This window comes from Accipiter gentilis, chromosome 23, assembly GCF_929443795.1.
Source record: "Accipiter gentilis chromosome 23, bAccGen1.1, whole genome shotgun sequence".
Classification (NCBI taxonomy): Eukaryota; Metazoa; Chordata; class Aves; order Accipitriformes; family Accipitridae; genus Astur; species Astur gentilis.
Genome location: NC_064902.1, coordinates 18,935,177 through 18,954,079, shown reverse-complemented (window position 1 = coordinate 18,954,079; position 18,903 = coordinate 18,935,177). Strand labels below are relative to the sequence as shown.

The 18,903-nt window shown below is 37.9% G+C and overlaps 1 protein-coding gene across 1 annotated transcript; it reads left to right on the top strand.

Moving 5' to 3' along the window:
- Positions 1 to 33: 33 nt before the first annotated feature.
- On the top strand, positions 34 to 18,884 carry TMF1 (TATA element modulatory factor 1). The gene is made up of 17 exons (XM_049826847.1): positions 34 to 312; positions 2,863 to 4,103; positions 5,901 to 6,004; positions 6,886 to 7,012; positions 7,987 to 8,092; positions 9,285 to 9,427; positions 9,985 to 10,151; positions 10,311 to 10,467; positions 10,958 to 11,050; positions 11,676 to 11,832; positions 12,569 to 12,761; positions 13,088 to 13,157; positions 13,241 to 13,333; positions 14,413 to 14,523; positions 15,177 to 15,323; positions 15,776 to 15,901; positions 16,774 to 18,884. The coding sequence occupies exons 1-17, from the start codon at positions 171 to 173 to the stop codon at positions 16,915 to 16,917; spliced, it is 3,321 nt and encodes a 1,106-aa protein (XP_049682804.1). The 5' UTR covers positions 34 to 170; the 3' UTR covers positions 16,918 to 18,884.
- The last annotated feature ends 19 nt before the right edge of the window (positions 18,885 to 18,903 follow it).

The window sequence follows — 18,903 nt, the reverse complement described above, 5'->3', positions numbered from 1 at the left end:
GGCGCGCAGGCGCGGGGCCGCCGTCCCCTCCCTCCCTTCCCCGCCGAGCCGAGGCCGCCGGCCCCGCCGCCGCCGGGGAGCGGGATCTGAGGGCGGGTCGCTCCCCGCCCGCCTCTGTGCTTTTGTGGCCCGGCGCCGCCGCCCCGGCGCGGGACCGGGCGCCGCGGAGGATGAGCTGGTTCAACGCCTCGCAGCTGTCCAGCTTCGCCAAGCAGGCGCTGTCGCAGGCCCAAAAGTCCATCGACCGGGTGCTGGACATCCAGGCCGAGGAGAGCCCCTGGCCCGACGCCGTCATCCCCGACTACGGCGACGGTAAGCGTGGGGGACGGCGGGCGGCCACTCGCCGTGGCCCCAGCCCCCCGGTGTGAGGCGGACTGAGGCGCCTCGCCTCGCCTCACGGCCTTCCCGCCCGGCCCTCGCAGCGGGGCTGGCCGGGGCGGCGCCTTCCCCTCGCCCCCCTCTCCCCCTTCACCGGGGATGGGGGGTTACACCCGTGGAGGTTTAACCGGCCCTCCCCGTCCACAGCCCGTGGTACTTCTCGCCTCTGGTACTTCTCGTCCCTCACAGGCGGGGGAGGGTAACACTGATGAAAAGCTGAGGAAACCTCGGCAGCACAGGCCATACCTGGTTGTTGTCACCAGTGTCGTGCTTCTGTTGCGTGGGGTAGCACTGTGCTTCACACCCGTGTTTCTCAAGGCCTTTTTTTTTTTTTTTTTTTTTTTTTTTGCCGAGGGGCTAACAGGTGGTAAAAACCGCTCAGGTAATAAAAAACCGGGAAATTACATTCTGAGGCATGTAGGGAGTTGCTTTTTGCGATAGAAGGAGCAGAGGAGAAGCTGAAAGTCTGCTCCGCATAAACCAAGTGAAGTTTTCCACTTTTTGTGGTCATAAGTTCATAATCCTCCAACATCTGTTGAAAGGAATGTGTTGGTGGAAAAATTGTCACGGCTCAGTTATGAGAAAGTGTCTCCGTTGTATGTGTGCTAATGTAGAACCTGAAAGAATGATCAGTCCTAAGTTACTGTTTGGAAATGAAAGAGTGAAAAGGAGCCCTCTTGCTGGAAACTTTTTTCCCCCTAAATAATACCTTAAAGAAAAGAATGAATGAAGAAAAGGGTGGGAAACTTAAGTCATCTGGAATCAGTGTCCTTATTGCAACTATATCTAGGGGAAATGTGTGTGTTTGTAGGAAGAGGTTATTTCCAGGTATACTCACAGCAGAGTTGGACTTCTGAAAATTGAAAGCTATAATAATTGAAAGTGTTTCCTAGTTAGTTGCTCATCAATGCGTAGGGTCAGTTTTGCGTGTCTTCGTCCTTTTGTGGGAACAAGGGCTTGGCAGTCACGTAGTCCAGTGTCGTCTTAAATTACCAGAATTGTTGATAGGATTCTATGTCGTACTTAGTTTCTTAAACCTTTAGGCTTGTCCAAACCATTTTTAAATTTAATTTATATCTTAGTATTTATAGTAGTGCTGTAATTTGTAAGGAAAGCAGCAAAGATCAGCCTGCATCTGTTTTTCAGGGAAAACATACTTGTTTTTAAAAGAAGTTAAAATGTTTTCTGAATGTTACAGTTCACTCACAGGGCTTTTTCTGAAGTTATTGAATCATGGACAAAGTGGTAATAAATCAGCTGTTTGTAGTATTTTTGGCAACGAGAGCAGTAATTACCTGAATTTGAGATCTGGAGGCCAGTAGCTATTGACAGTTTCTGAAAGTGGTAGTCTGCTTTAAATACTGTAACTCGGCGTTTTTTAGTAGATGCTGCTGTATAAAGTGAGCTTGTGTTTAGTAGCCTGAAATAGTTATGTTATCCAGATTATGTTTGTAGGTACAAAATCAAATCAGATATTTTTTTTCTTTCTTACTTGGGATGCTACTGAAATGTGATGCTGAAATTCTTATTATCCTTGCTGTTGACAAGCCCTGGAAAACCTGCAAGAAATACAATAATAGCAACTGTTATGTTTTTTTTTAGGGCAGCTTCGGAACTAATCAGTATTTCTCCACAGGAGAAGAAAACTATCACCTTAGCTGGGCTGCTGGCAATGTGTATTGTCAGCTTCATGCTGTTGCTTGATGTGTGAGGAAAAATGTGAAGCCTCTTGCAAACTGAAAGGGCAAGAACCCTTTTTATAGTGTAAATTCTACAAATATTTAAAGCTTTTTTTCCCCTCTTTTCTGTAACGGTGTGTGAAGTGTTTGTCTGTATGCTACTGGCAGATAACTTTTAAGACCAGTAATTGTTTCCTCCTTTTGTAATCTGTATAATTCTCTACGTTAAAACTACACTTTTTTCAGATTGTTTTGCTTAGCTTCCTCTCACTCTAGGAAGCAGGAGGCCACATTCCCTTTCGCTTGTTCCGTTTGCAAAGTAAATGCTTGCTTTTTGTGCCCAAATAGGCTTCAGGCTTGCCCCTGTAGCTTTCAGAATGCTGTATGGGCTTGTTTCCTCTTCCCAGACATTTCTCCATCTTCTTTCTGAAATTCTCACTCTTGAATTTACTGATGTAACTTGTGTATGATTTCCTTCCACCTTTATTTAAGTTACTGTTTAAGAGGGAGGGAGCAAGTTGGTTCCATTCAGGTACTCCTACTTTCTAGAGGTATCTGTGTCCACCTTAAGTCTTAGAATTACTTTGTGTCTCCCTTAAGCTTCTTTTGCTTTGTCTGAAAATCAGTTCCAAGCTTTGTAAGGAAGTAGTAATGAAAATGATGCTGATTGTGATCATGTATAATATTTGCTTTAAGTTACGTGATATTGAAAACACTTTTTCTGAACTGTTGCATCTAAAAATACAAATACTGAAAACCCCCACATTTTAAGTGTTCTTGGCCTCTCTTTTTTTCATCTTTTTAGGAACAAATTCTCTCATAAGTGGAGGATGGGATACATCTTCCTGGCGCTTAAGTTCAAATACAGAACCACAGAATCAGCCAATATCACCAACAGCAATTACTAAGCCAGTGAGGAGGACGGTAGTAGATGAATCTGAAAACTTCTTCAGTGCCTTTCTCTCTCCGACAGACGTTCAGAGTATACAGAAAAATCCAGTGGTGTCCAAACCTCCAGCCAAATCACAGCGACCCAAAGAGGAGGTGAAAAGCACTTCAAAGGAGTCTCAACACCCCAGTCAGCAGGAAGTACCAGTGACAACAGAGGCAGAAGTGAAGGATTCCTCCGTAGCTGTCCTAGTGGACTTGAAAAACCTCGATATTCCCAAGGAGAAATTTGAAGAGAATTCTCTGCTTAAATCTAATGCCAAGCCTGAAGAAAGCACAAATGAAGTTACTGACAAAAAGGTGTCTGCTCTAAATTTGGAAGTACCTGAAGATGCTCTTAATGAAAAATCCAGCATAGGAGGGGATGCAATGGGAGGTGCACCGGATAGCACTTCGCAGCCTCTTAATGCAGGTACAAAAGACATGGGTTTGGAAACTAAGGAGCGGAAAACTGAGGACAGGCAAAGCAATACGCCTTCACCTCCAATTAGCACTTTCTCCTCGGGGACATCTACAACTAGTGATATTGAAGTGCTGGACCATGAAAGTGTAATAAGTGAGAGCTCAGTAAGTTCAAGACAAGAAGCTGCAGATTCAAAATCCAGTCTTCATCTAATGCAAACATCATTTCAGCTTTTATCTACATCTGCCTGTGTGGATTATAATCGTTTAGATGACTTTCAAAAAATGACCGAGAGCTGCTGCTCCTCTGATGCTTTCGAAAGAATTGATTCATTTAGTGTACAGTCTTTAGATAGTAGAAGTGTAAGTGAAATAAATTCAGATGATGAGTTATCAGGCAGGGCTTCTGCTTCAGCATCTGTTGCTGTCAGTCCTTCTGCGCCAAAGACAGAAACGGTTGATGCCCAGAAAAATACATCTGAAAACTTAAATGACACTCCTGTTTTACATGCTGAGGAAGCTGAGATGGAAGAGAGTGGGAGAAGTGCAACCCCTGTTAATTCTGAGCAGCCAGATGTTTTGGTTGCTACTGTGCAAAATCTTGAAGAACAGGTTGTGAAAGAGGAGACTGAGCCGCAGCAGGATGCTGTTGAAAAATTGTTAGAAGAGGATGCTGAAAAGCAAGAGCTTAAAAAGGTAACTGTAGAACATGTTTTGCAAACACACCCTTTAATTACAAATGAAACTCCTATCATCTCCTTAGATAGGAATTAGCTTCACCTCATTTGAATGAATTAATTGATGCTGAACTACCTTACCTTGTAGAAGACTGTCCTTGATATTCTGCAGTGGAATAATACTGGTGAAATTTCTGGTCAAATGGTTTTGGATTTCACCTGATCTACCTAGTTATCATTACTGTGAATTGTGAGTAGTGCTAGTAAACAGGAAGCCTTGATAGGTCAAATGTGTAATTTTAATTCTTTGGTGCAATTTTTTTTTCTGTGAAAGGTGGAAGAGATTCCTTTTAAGTATTTTGTTTCAAATTATGAAGCTAAAAGGCTTTAGTATTTTGGCAATAATCAGGATAAGATTTTGCAAACATTTTTTTCCATGGACTTACAAACTGTCAAAATTTGATTATGTTCCAGGAGCATTGTGCATGTTCTTTGAGGATAGCAGTAGTTAGTCTAAATAAGGCCTTTTTACTAGACAGATTAATGTTTGTTTTTAGTAGAAATAATCTTTCCTTTTAATAAGAAGGTAGGCTAGTCTTTTTAATGAAGATGATGAGCATAGTTATGGATAGCAAATAGATTAAAAGAAACTTGTATGGCTAGTTTAGATAGATGGAATGACTAGAAATGTGTCGAAGTAGGATGCTCAAGCGTATGGAAGGCTAGACTGGAGCTTTGAAGTAGCGTGTTTTGCCCAGTTCTGCCAGTGTATTGTGTACACTATCTTTTTTCCATTTTCTTCGTCACCTTTCTGTACCTCTGTGTATTTTTAATTTCTGAGCTCCTTTGACATGTGTTTTGCTCTGTTTCTTTGCATTTTGCTTTGTTCATAGTCTGTGGGCCTAGTATGTGACATAAATGGGCCATACTCATGGCCTTGTGCTGTAAGCATGTTTGCAATACTGATGCTGTTTCTGATAGTAATAAGGGAAAAGCAATTGCTTATGGGAGTTCGTAAAACCCCAATGTAATCTGTGTTTTAAGAAAAGCATTTTTTTGTGTAAATCGTACAGAACATCAGTGTAAATTCCTTAAGGAGATCCAAAGCCATGGACTGTTATCCATAACTTTTCTAACTTAAATGGTTATATGTTGTGGGAAATAGTGATAATGGATCACAGCAAATTTTCTCTTTCATTGGCCATATTGAGCTACACTTACAGAATCTGTTTCATTTGTTTATATTTCTATATTTGCATGTATGTCTGTGTTACTTCTCTAGCTTTCAAAAATCTGGTATTAAGAAATGAGCTAAGAGCTCTTGACCCTGTCTGGAAGTTTTCTTCCCTCATCTTATCATGTTTTGCTGCTTGGGGCTAATGTTTCACAGAAGAGATCTTCCACTGTAAATTATTCTGTGATTCTGTAAAGAGTGGTGTAAGGATCATTGGGAGTCTTAATGGTTAATGTTAGCTGTAGTTTTATAGGCTATCAGCTCTCTTTAAAAACTTTATAATTAAATATAACTGTTGATGATTTTGTTGAGGAACTTAGCTGAGCCTAGGTGTGCTTACTTTGTAGGATTTCCACACCTGTAGAAAACAGGCGTCTTGTGTTTATATATTTCTTAGTTCTAAATTAATGTGGTAGAAACATGGTAATCTTCACTGACTTTTACCTCAAATTCCTAAAAACATTGACAAGTTCAGCTTTAAATAGTGTTGGGAGGGAATGGTGGGGGGAAAGGGGAAGCCTGCCCCTCTTGTGTTTTAATTGTCCCATTCATCTGATCTTTATCTGTAAAAACATTGTCCAGATGATTGATTCATTAACTGAGAAACTGGAGAAGAGGGAAATACAGTTATTAAGTACTAGTAAAGAAAAGGCGCGCCTGGAAGAAGCTTATGATAACCTAAAAGAGTAAGTATGAACATATACACAGTAGTGGGTGTAACTGTAACTTTACTGTAATACAATCAGTAGACAATATTGTAAAACAAATAGCTTTATAACTAGAACAAAGGTTGCAAGGGATGTGCAGTGTTTGGGAAAGGTGGAAATAATGATTGCATGTGCTGTGATGGTATTTTTTTAAAGAGACATTATTTCTTGGGGCCAAAAATCTCTTTTGGGAAGAGGCTAGTGGAAGATTTTTCAGTAAGTAAGAAGTAGGAATGACAAACAGATGTGTAGAGTCAGACTTGGTTATTAATAAAGATCTTTGTTATAAGACTGGATTCAGCTAATAAGGGAGACTGACTTTTCCGATACACATGGATGAACCTGATTTACTAAGTAATTTGCTGACAAAAAGGTAGGCAGTGAAAGTGTGGTAGAAGGGCTGGTTGTACGGAAAAATCTGAATTCATTATTTAATTCAGTTAGAATTAAAAGGAAAAAAAATTAAAAGTTAGATTTACCAGTTTACTGATCAAATATCAAGTTTAAAAATATACAGATAAAACATGAAGGTATTATTTAATGACTAATTTGATCTTAACTTAAAAAATTTGCCCTCTATATGATACAGACTATGGTTAATCAGAAAGAACTTGACTAAGGGGCAAAACATTTAAGGTAAATCAAGCATTTAATTGTTTTCATGGGTAAATTACTGAATTAATAAAGATCTTTGAGTACTTCTAATATAGATGCATTTTTTTTGACTTCTGGTTAATGTGTAAAATAATAAAAAAAAACCCACAAAACACATTTTAAAAGCATTTAAGTCAACCTGTTGCAAACTGCTTGGAATGTCACATAACAGTGCAACTGTTTTGAAATGTTAATTTTAAATGTAGTGAAATGTTTAGAATGAAAGAAGAGAGCAGTAGCCTTTCATCTCTTAAAGAGGAGTTTGCTCAGCGAATTGCGGATGCTGAAAAGAAGCTCCAGCTAGCCTGCAAAGAAAGAGATGCAGCTAAAAAGGTAATCTGGCTTTTTAATGAAATTAATGTTTATTATTTTAGAATGCAGTTGAATTTCTTGAGGTCGATTCATAAAAATTAAGCTAGGGAAAAGCATGAGACTGGCAGGTGCTGTCTCATGGTATTAGTAACTAGCATAAGCTGATTCTAGCTGCCCAGGCTGCTTTTTATTTCCTTGTGTTGACACGTGTATTCTTGCAGCTGTGTTGTGAACCAAATTAGGGAACTCATTTAAGTTAAAGTTAGCCGGGTTTGGGGTGGCGGGGGGGGGGGAGGTTTAAGGTCTGCTGTCATTTACCTTGTACCCATATTGCATTTGCATTGGTGTGCAGGAGAAGAATGGCCTGGGGATGTGGGGAAGTGGTGACATATGGGAATGGCTTGTTTAGAGGATTAACTGGTAGGAAAATTAAGGACTGATGACCGATTGGTTTGGAATGAGCAAAGAAGACTGCAGCAACAGAGTTTACGGAGTTTAAATGTTCTTGACCTGGTATCACAGCATTAAATTTCTCTATCTTACTGCTAGTCTGCAAAAAGTAAACTCAATCTGTAACTGGAAAAAAAATATTTTTCACAGTTGTTTTGTCACTGTATGTGTCACTGTTGGCACAGTGGTAAGTTGAAATAGAAAAATTATCTGATACCTGTGTGCAAATACAACAGGGTTTTTTTACTATATTGCAAAAGTTTAAAGTATAGAAATTGAAGTGGAAGGAGGAATTTGAACAAATTGTGCAGAAAATTTATGGAGTCTGAATCCTTGGAGGTTTTTAAAACTTGACAGAATAAAGCTCTGAGCAATCTGATTTGATCAGATAATCTCCAGAGTTCCCTTCCAACCTAAACTGTTTTCAAAGAAAAGCCTTTTGAGAGGAAGGGGAGAAGAAAAAAAGTGGTCAGTGTAACTTACTGTGCGGTTTTCCCTAAATATAATTTAATAAATAGTCCTAAGTATTTTATCCTATTATTTAGGAAGTAAAGACTATTAAAGAAGAATTGGCTACTAGGCTTAATACCAATGAAACTGCTGAATTGCTGAAAGAAAAAGAAGAGCAAATCAAAGGATTAATGGAGGAAGGTGAGAATTAATATTTTTTTAATAGTAAAAATTTGTAGAATAATTTGAAATGTACTGCCTTCACATATGAGCCTTCTTTATGTACGGAAAAAACCCCAAACTTTATTTGAAGCATGTTAGATGTTTCTGAACATTTGAACTGTTGTTGTGGTTTAACTCCAACCAGCAACTAAGCACCACACAGCTGCTTTTTCACTCTCCCCACCCAGTGGGATGGGGGAGAGAATCAGGGGAAAAAAAGTAAAACTTGTGGGTTGAGATAAAGACAGTTTAATAGTACAGAAAGGAAGAAAATAATAATAATAGTAATAATAAATAAATAATGAAAGAATTAGAATATACAACAAGTGGTGCACAATGCAATCGCTCGCCACTTGCTGGCTGATGCCCAGTTAGTTCCCGAGCAATGATCCGCCCCTCCCAGCCAACTCCCCCCAGTTTACATACTGGGCATGACATCACGTGGTACGGAATACCCCTTTGGCCAGTTTGAATCAACTGTCCTGGCTGTGTCCCCTCCCAACTTCTTGTGCCCCTCCAGCCTTCTTACTGGCTGGGCGTGAGAAGCTGAAAAATCCTTGACTTGGTATAAACACTACTTGGCAACAACTGAAAACATCAGCGTGTTATCAACATCATTCTCATACTAAATCCAAAATGTAACACTATACCAGCTACTAGAAAGAAAATTAACTTTATCCCAGCTGAAAGCAGGACAAGCATTTAGTTAATAGCAAAGAGCAACAGGAGGGATCAGTCAAATGCAGATGGCTAGAGGGGTACTTTCTGTAGCATTCATTAAAAGGTGCTGTGAGGAAAGCTAGCTAGAGCATTGTTCAAGGCATTTCTACAGTGTCTCCCTTACTACTTTTTAATTTTGGAAGTAAAATACAGTTACTAAATGAACAGGCCATTTTGTTTTTTTTTTTTCCTGATACGATGAGCTCATTTGCTTTGCTTTCAAAGCCCTTCACTGTCTATCCTATCTCACTATAGCTTAGTGTAGCAAGGTTATCTCAGGATAAGGTAGATTTAAAACTTAAGAACTTGTATGAAAAAACATAAGAGTAAGTATTTCCTTACATAGTTGGTTATTATTTTCACGGGACTGAATAGCAGGGCAGGGTGTGAATAGAGAGAGTTTATAGAATAACAGCAATATGCACTAGCTTTATGTTCATTTTCTTCACAGGAGAAAAGCTTTCCAAACAGCAGCTGCACAATTCCAACATCATTAAGAAATTAAGAGCCAAAGAGAAAGAGAGAGAAAATATTAACACAAAACAGAACAAAAAGATTAAAGAATTGGAAGAGGAGTTGCAGCATTTAAAACAAGTGAGATATTTGGGATTTTTTTATTTATTTTTTTAAAGCTGCAGAGTAGCCTTTTTGGGAGGCTCTAGATAAACTAATACTTCTTTCTTTTCTGGGAGACTTCTCTTTTTAATATTATTGGAACACTGAGCTGTGATTTCTGTGTGTGTTCTCGGAGCAGTTTAAAACTATGGTCAGGTATCTTTCCAGCTGCTTGTTTGCATTTGCACTGCTGGTTGTTAGGTGGGCTGACCAAATTCAGTACACTAAATTTTAGTTGGAAGACTTGTACCAGCAAAATTTGGGCAGTTTTTTTGCTCAGTTAGTGATTGAATCAAGACCTTACAAGCAGCAGGCCCAGTATGAGGAAGTATGTGAAACTGTGGTGAAGAAGAGCCTCCTCTTCTGGGGAAGATGGGGGAGCAAACCCTTTCTCTTTTGGTGAAGTGTTAGATTGGTTTAGTCATTTTGTGTAACTTTGTCCTGAATTGGTTGCCACAGTTGTCATTGTCCTCAGATGGCATTGTCTACCTTGTGTACTGGGATTAGTCTCATGCTTCTTGTTTGTGCTCTAATAGGTCCTTGATGGCAAGGAAGACCTTGAGAAGCAACATCGAGACAGCATTAAACAACTGAACAGTGTTGTAGAGCGACAAGAAAAGGATCTTGCTAAACTTCAGGCGGAGGTGGAGGATCTTGAAGAACGGAACAGAAGTGTCCAGGCAGCACTTGACAGTGCATACAAGTAAGCATATGTTTGTGTGCTTGTCTTCAACCATACGTTCAGCTTCTATGTCTATTTCTTGTGCAGTGCTTGTGAAGTGTTAATATATAACAAAGTTATTTGCAAAGTCACTGTTGGCGTTGTATAAACTGGAAGTGCATTGCTTCCCCTCCTGCCCAGGGAACTTGCAGATCTTCATAAAGCTAATGCTACAAAGGACAGTGAGGCACAAGAAGCAGCCCTAAGTCGGGAAATGAAGGCAAAGGAAGAGCTTGGATTAGCTCTAGAGAAGGCCCAGGATGAGGCTCGGCAGCAACAAGAAACTTTAGCAATTCAGGTGGGTCTTAAATGCAGTGAATAAAACTTTCCATTGAACAAATGAGTGTAGTTGGGTGGTGTGTGCATGTGATGTAACGAACCAGATGCAATACAAGGTGGAACTTAATTTTGTGTATTTAGCAAATATCCAATGGATTTCATTCCTATGGACTTGTTCAGTCTTTAGTGGTAGTTGTGCTAAGCTTTAAAGCATTAATTTTATTTAAAAATACTTTTAATTTTACTTGTCTAAATAAAATTACTTTGACAGGCTCTATGTTAAGTTTGTAGTGCTCTCACCATAATGCAAAGTTCAAGAAATTCAGTTGAACAAAATTTTTAGTGATAATTCAGTGTAACTATTTCTGTGTGTGCAAAACATAAGCCTTTAACTTGTAAACAGACATACCCTGTCTAACAGTGTTTAAAAATGGTATAGAACTGTAGCAACGAATAGGTGGTACTATAATTTTTGGCAATAGATTAGTGATGATGTCTTGTTTATTTAGGTGGCAGACCTGAGGCTAGCACTGCAACGTGCAGAACAGCAGGCAGCAAGAAAAGAAGACTATTTACGCCAGGAAATTGGTGAACTACAACAGGTGCTATAGCAAATAGATGATGCCAACTTTTATTTGCAAGGAGGGCTTCTAAAAACTGAAAATAAAATGCTATCATGACATTAATAGCCTGAAAGAGAGCCTTAGTTTTCCTGGTTACCTGCAGTATTTGTCCTGTGTAGAACAACAATAAAAATATGAAAGGAAGTGGTTTTTTAATCACTTACTGAAAATAAAATCCCAATTTTTTTATGATCCCTTGGAAATGGAATGCTGTCCTTATACTAAAAGACAAAGTACAGCCATTAAGTTTGTGCTAGTCCTCTAAAATTGCTAGCAAATATGTTTTGAATGACTTTTTAGCTGCTGCTTAAGAGTATTTTTACTAAGGTCCAGAAGATAGGTTGTTGCCAAAATCAAGTGATGTCCAGAGGACTGGACATTTCTGGGCCATTGCTCTATCATGTGTCTAGAAATGTTAAGCTGCTGTCTTGGAATTTCACACTTTACTCTGAGTTTGATCACGTGAATTTTAGAATGTAAAGCAACTGTCAAGCAGTATTTTTAGAATGTAAAGCAACTGCTATGTGTTTAGCTGAATTCTATATCAATCTTTCAATCCATCATACGATTTTAAAGCTTAATTATATTTAATTTGTAATTTCAGAGACTCCAAGAAGCAGAGAGCCGGAACCAAGAACTAAGTCAAAGTGTTACATCTGCTACACGGCCACTTCTCCGGCAGATAGAAAATCTGCAAGCCACACTGGGAGCACAAACCTCTGCGTGGGAAAAACTGGAGAAGAACCTTTCTGACAGACTTGGTAAGATGTTTTTAGCTTTCACTGAACTGTGAGGCTCTTGACGAAGATGTGAGATGGCTGAAGGTAAATGAAGAGGGCTTGACGCTTGGCCAAAGTGTAGGTGGTGGATCAGGAGAGGTGAGCACAAAATGGTTTCCGTAAGGAAATGGTATGTGGGGTATTCTGCCAAGGTTCTTGGACAGGTAATTGACAGATTGTTTTTAAAACACAGTATAACATAAGTTTGTAAGGTAGAGGTGTTAAGGTGTACATGTCCTTACAGCATCTAAAGGAAAGATGGACCTTGAGACACTGAAAGTATACCAGCATTTTCAGTTGTCAGGCCTAGTGCTTAGATTCCGTATTGTAAAGGTTGTAATCATTTGCTTACCTAACTGCATAGGTAATGAGACATATATTTGTTGATACAGTAGTAATCTAATATTTTAAATGAAAAATGCATAAAATGCCCAAAGTTGGACCCAGAGAAATTACTTCCTTTCTGGAGGCAATCTGTAGTTGTATATTGTATTCCGAAAGAGTATGAAGTCTCCTTGTTCTGTGTTGCTTTGATCCTCTAATTGTATGGTGGAAAATATTTAATTTCCTTTACAACAGAAAACAGATTTTTTTTAAAGAAAAATAGTTGCATATAAAAAAAAAAATCACTTGCCATTTTGATGCATAAAAAATGGCCCATATTATAGATGTTTGATCAAAAAAGTTAAATTCCATTTTTTCTGTACTTTAATACTAGGTGAGTCTCAAACTCTTCTAGCAGCGGCTGCTGAGAGAGAACGCGCTGCTACAGAAGAACTTCTTTCTAATAAAATTCAGATGTCTTCTACTGAATCTCAGAATAGTCTTTTAAGACAAGAAAATACACGCCTTCAGGCTCAGCTAGAAGTGGAGAGAAGCAGATTGAAGAAAATGGAAAATGAAAACAGTAGGTGAGTTACATTTCTTGTTAACAGCATCTCTCCAAATTGTAGTGAAATGGAGTAAGCTATCTCTTAATAACCATCTGCAGCAGATCTCTTTGCAAGTTGGAAGACTTGGTTCTTTTGAGTGTTGATGTGACTATGCAAAATGTTGCTGGCTATTGATAAAGTTGCCCATCTTGTTAAGGGTATTTTGTTTCATGCTAAAGATTGAAGCATGTTACTTTCATAATGTTTTAAAGCCTTGAAGCTATGTTTGTTTTAATAGTACGTGAATCTAAAGTAAACACAGAATAATTATTTACTGACTTTCCCTACCTCTTTCTTCAATGTAGGTATGAGGTTGAACTAGAAGGGCTCAAAGATGAGTATGCGAAAACCTTGGAAGATGCGAAGAAAGAAAAGGTATTGTCTACTTCAGCTTTTATCTATGTTATTGTTGAAGTCTGAGCTAGAAGGAGGTTAGCAACCTGTATTTATTTTTGTAGACGCTGCTAGCTACTCAGTTAGAAATGGAGAAGATGAAAGTTGAACAGGAAAGAAAGAAGGCAATTTTTGTGCAAGAAGCGGCAAAGGAGAAGGTACCAAAACTTAACATATCTGTTCAATCTTACTGATACTGTCATCATTTTAGTAGCTATCTAGAACCTGAAACTGTCGCAAGCAACAAAGTGGACATAGAGCTGTACAGTATATACTGTCAGCCTAGTCATTAAGGACTTGGCTTTCTCTTTGTGACAACCTTTTTTTTCCAGTGACATAAGTGCTTGTGTTGTACTCAATGAAATGAGTCTTAAGTAATAGTCTATTTAACCTGAGAAGAGATAAAATATGGATAATGATTGTTTTAATCTTCTGATATTTTTTAATGCTCTTGGATTCTTTTTCTTCTGAAGCTACTTGTTTTCTTTGCTTAGACTACTAGCATTGCTTTCACCGAATTCCTGTTTTGCGTTTCACGTGACTGTGTGATGTACTACATGCTTTCCAGCTTAAGTCACAAGTCACAGAACAGTCCTCAATAGTCGGTAACTTTGTTACTGCTAATTAGCAGTTGCTATTCAAGTAAAACTGTTTCTATTATTGGTTTCTTACCATTTCGAGTTCTAAAATCCAAGTGCTTTATCCTTCAGAGGCTAGCACGCTTTCAGATGCTGCCTGTAAAAAGAGGTCAGTCTGTTTGGAATGTATATCAGTAAGGTATTAGCATGTGAGAAATCTCAGAATTTAATTCATACACTTAATAATAAAAAAAAAAGTAGTATTAATGTGCATTCTAAAAAGAGACATACTTCTGAGTTTAGGATGTTGTTCCTGTGATAAATTTGGGCATACAAAACTGCCTCTGAATCTCCCTTGGCTACTTGAAATTCTTTTGGTGTAATTTGCAACTTCTCTTTTTGTTTCCTGAAAAGTCTGAGAACTTGAACATAGGCTATAAGTGCTAGTAGCACAGAAATTCTTCATTGTTGAACTTTCATATGTTTTAGGGATGGGGGAAGGGGAAAGGTTATCTGTCACATTGCGTTCTATAGTTGGTGGTGGAAAAGGGCAGAAACTGTCTTTCACAATCTTGCAAACTTTTTTCCTTATCTAACTGGTGGTGTTGTGTGGCGGTTTTTTGGTGTTTTTTTTTTTGTTTTTGTTTTTTTTTTTAAAGGATCGGAAGTCATTTACAGTTGAAACTGTTTCAAGTACTCCAACTATTTCACGCTCTAGTTCCATAAGTGGAGTTGATATGGCAGGTCTTCAGACATCTTTCCTCTCACAGGTATCATGTATCAGTTATATTGGCTTTTTTTTTTTTTTGACAGACTGTTTTCTTTCCTCTTCAAGAAGTTTCATTAATGTAGAAAATGACTCTTCAAGAGTATATTGGCCTTAGACAAGGTAATTCCTATGCAGAAACGTCTAAAACCTGCTTACAAGATAGATGTCTATGACTGTAAAACTTCTGTGAAAGTGTGAAACTACGACTCTTACTGCAGAGTAATATATACATTTATTGGTGCTGAGTTCACATGTCTGATTTCATCTAGAATGATTGAGTAACACTAGTAGGAGTCAACTCAATTGATCTATTTTTACTAGCAACCCTGGTTTAGGGCACAGCCCTGCTCCATAGGCTGTTGTGGTCTGTGTGAAGTCCACTGCTTCTGCTGCTTTCTCGTGGATATGGTTATCAATGTCCAAGTTAAATGGCAGTTGTACAGGTGACATGAGAACTTGCCAGTAAGGAGCTATCTCAAATTGTAGCTATTCACCTTAAGCTTTTGTTTTAAAAACAAACTTTAAGCATTGAAATGCTTGCCTAGTGACAGTATAATTTTAAATCTTAAATGATGTAATACTTCAGGGGAGGAAAGATTCCAAAGTGTGCACATTTTTGTCTAATTTTAAGCTTCTCTAACCTTTTGTTTTTAGGATGATCCTCATGATCACTCATTTGGGCCAATAGCTACTAGTGGGAGCAATCTTTATGATGCTATAAGGATGGGAGCAGGTTCAAGTATAATTGAAAACCTTCAGTCACAGCTAAAACTAAGAGAAGGAGAGATTGCACATCTACAGGTACTGTAGTTACTCTTACATAACCAAACACAGCATTTGTAAGTGTAAATACTAATACAGTCATTATTATATTGTTAGTTTTATATTCAAAAAGCTTGGTATCTCTCCTCATAGCAGAATGCATTCACTCTTCCCCTTTTATGACAATTCTGTTAACTGGAACAGCCACTGGAGGTGTGTGTAGGGATGAGCAAGAGAAGGATTTGTTGCTTCCTTTTTTGTTTTGGCCAGGACCTATCCAGCAAACTTGTCTATCTGAAAAAAGAAAAAGAAAAAAGAAACGAAACCACTGATCAGAATTGAGAAGTAAAAGTGCTTCCAGGGTGTGCTCTTTCTTAGTCTGGCTTAAGAAAAAGCCTGAATTGCTTGCTGTATCAAAATATTTTGATACGGTGTTTTATAAATATGGCAAATTCTTTCCTCCTCCTAATTGTTAAAAGTGTTTACCTTAGCTGGAAATTGGAAACCTTGAGAAAACTCGATCGATAATGGCAGAAGAACTGGTTAAATTAACAAACCAAAATGATGAACTTGAAGAAAAAGTGAAGGAAATACCAAAATTACGTGCACAGTTAAAGGTAAGTGTATTTCTGTTGTAAATCTGATGTAAAATTGACATACTTGGGGTGTTTTAGGAATACCCCTATCAATTTAGGATTATATTCAAATCTGTCCCTAATAATAAATGACTGAAGAGCCTAGGTGGTTTTTTTTTTTTAATAGCAGAATCTGAAAATGCCTAGACTATGACTAGGTAGTCACTTCAAAATGCAGTTGTTAGAAATGTGTGCTGTGTAAACTTGCATGCTAAATCAAGGAGAGAACTTTTTTTTTCTCATATAAGACACTTGTATGGAAGTAGTCTTTTAGAGGAGGGGGTGTTTTGATAAATAGCATGGATTTGTGAGAGTTTGGTACAGAAGCTGAATGGGTATACAGTACTGATATAGATAATAGGACAAATACCTTAATCCTCTAAATGTTTAAGAACTTAAATTGAAATATTAGAAATAGTTCTGGAGTTATTCAAGAAATTATCATTGTTCTTTAAATGCAGAATGTTAAATTTTCCTGAGAAACATTTCACAAACTGTGGTCATTGCTGTGGTAAAACTTTGTGCCGTTTGCTAACTGTTCTTTAATGCTTATAGCAGTTGAACTTCAAGGTGCTTCAGTGCATCCTCTGAAGCTAGCACTAATTCTTTGTAGTCGAGGTTCTTTGTCTTTGGAATATCTTCCTTTTATATCTAGAGTATAAATCTAGCTGTATTCCGAGAGTCAAGGCATAAAATATTTTTTGAAGAGTTTACTGTGTGTTTCAGTGTAAAGTAGTTATACTTTGATAAAATAATGCTACATTTACTTTCCCTAGTAGTGTAAAACACTATCCTAGCAGCAGCTTTTTTTTAAGTTGAAAAACAGTTGGATAACAAACTACATATCCTTGCAGGATTTGGATCAAAGATACAATACAATTCTTCAGATGTATGGAGAGAAAGCAGAGGAAGCTGAAGAACTCCGACTGGATCTTGAAGATGTGAAAAACATGTACAAGACTCAGATAGATGAACTTTTAAAACAAAGACAAAATTAATTCCTGCTGGAACTCTTAACGTTATATGATAACAGATTGTAAAGATAATTGTTTATGTAAATGCTGAATTTAAATGTCTTGTAAAAACACCCCTGTATTATAGAAAGTGTGACTATATAATAGAGTTCATATGTTGACAAAAAAAAATCAATGCTTTAAGTGTCTTGTACTGTCTGCAGTTAAATTATTTGTGCAATATTTAATTTTTTTCTCAGTCATCCCTTTATTTAACTTTTTGCTAAACAGTGGACCATTTAACTTGTAAACAGTAGCAGAAATTATGATTGTTACCTTGTGAGACCAGCAGTGGAAGGCATAAGTTTTACTAAAGCAGCCCTGGATTCATAAACTCTGTGTATCTATGAAAATGACATTAGAAGTCTTTTTTAAGTGTTCTTAATATGAGTTTTTCTAAAATCGCATCAATAAATTTTCAGTAACAAAAGAGCAATGGCTTGCTATCCTGTAGCATAATTGGTGGATATTTTTGTGACAGGAAAAATCTCATATTTGTACTCAACATCTGAACATGTTAGGATCATAATTCTCTATTCTTGGGCAAATCAGATTAGTCTGGCTATTTTACACTCCTCTAAGCAGAGCATGAGACTCAGATGAGGCTTTATAAATTACAGCTTCATCTTGTATATTGCTTGTGTGTTCTCATGAGCTGCCTAGAGACAGCAGCTCTGCTTGTAATTCTAAATGTGTTTAACACCAGAAATCTCAACTATTGCATATTTGTTCTAGATTTGGATGCTGATTTTTAACAGTAGCTAAAACAGTTAAGAAGAATGCAGAAAAATGATTTTATTTTTTTAAAATTAATTACTGCTGCTCTCATGGTTCCTTGTATAGCAGTAGCAAGGTTTGGAATTTTTTCAAAATTGTACTGTGACTTAATATAGTTTTCAAGCAAGTCTCCAGTGGCTGCAAAGTATTTCTCATGCCATTCCTTAAGCAAGGTATTGGTCAAATAGCATCCACATGGCTTGAAGTTTAGCTGCATTTTCGGTAATGTCAGAGGAAATGTTTGAATTGGACCCTTGGGAATGCTGAGAATTGGGAGAAGAAGCTTGCGTCTTCCTCTGCATTCCAGACAGCAAATATTTTGCTACATTTCGGAACTGTAGCTGTGATAGGTACTTATGTGAAATACGTGGCAGTTGAAATTCTTTGCTTATCATACCATTGCCTCTATTGTGAGAGGTTGTTTTTCACATCTGTGCCCACTGTAGTTTGTGTTGGAGAACTCTGTTCATGCTTGTGTATTCAGTGGCCTGAGAGAGATAAAGGATGGGAACGATGAGGAATTGCTTCTGGAGAAAAGCCTCTCAGTAAAACTACTTTTCTATGGGTGTTGGGGAGTTATTCCTCATTGGGAGAACAGTTAGTCACTGAAGTTACACAGGCAAGGGTGCGTTCGTGGAAAAGCCTAGTTCAGTTTGAGATTCAGACAGTTATTCTGAGGATTTCAATAAAGCCATAGAGCAAGAACACTAAAATTTGTCTTAACCCCCCCATCTGTCATAGAAACTTTAACTGCTTTAATAAAATAAAATACTTTTTTATTTTCTCTTTTTTTCTCCTTCATTGGGAGGTGGGAAGGAGCTACCCTCTTACTGTCTTAGTTTCAGTTTTGGAAACCAGGGTGAAACCATTTTTCTTCTAAAAAACTCAGAATTTAACACTTTGCCTTCATACTGAAGTGTGGTTGGTTGCTCTGTGTTTCAAAAAACCCCCACCCCAAAACCACTGCACAAAAACCCCAAAAAACACTCCATATAAAAGCACTTGTTGGAACTTACTGATTTGCTGTGTGTTAGAATTATGATGTGCAAATGTTAGAAGTTCAGCCTTGTCTTAAAAAAAGAAACTTTTTATGATGGTCAAAGATTAGAAATTCTATTCAGCTTTTATCTACTGCAGTGAATCAATAAATTGCTGATTTTCAGGGGTTTTTTTTTTTACAGTCTTGGCAGACAA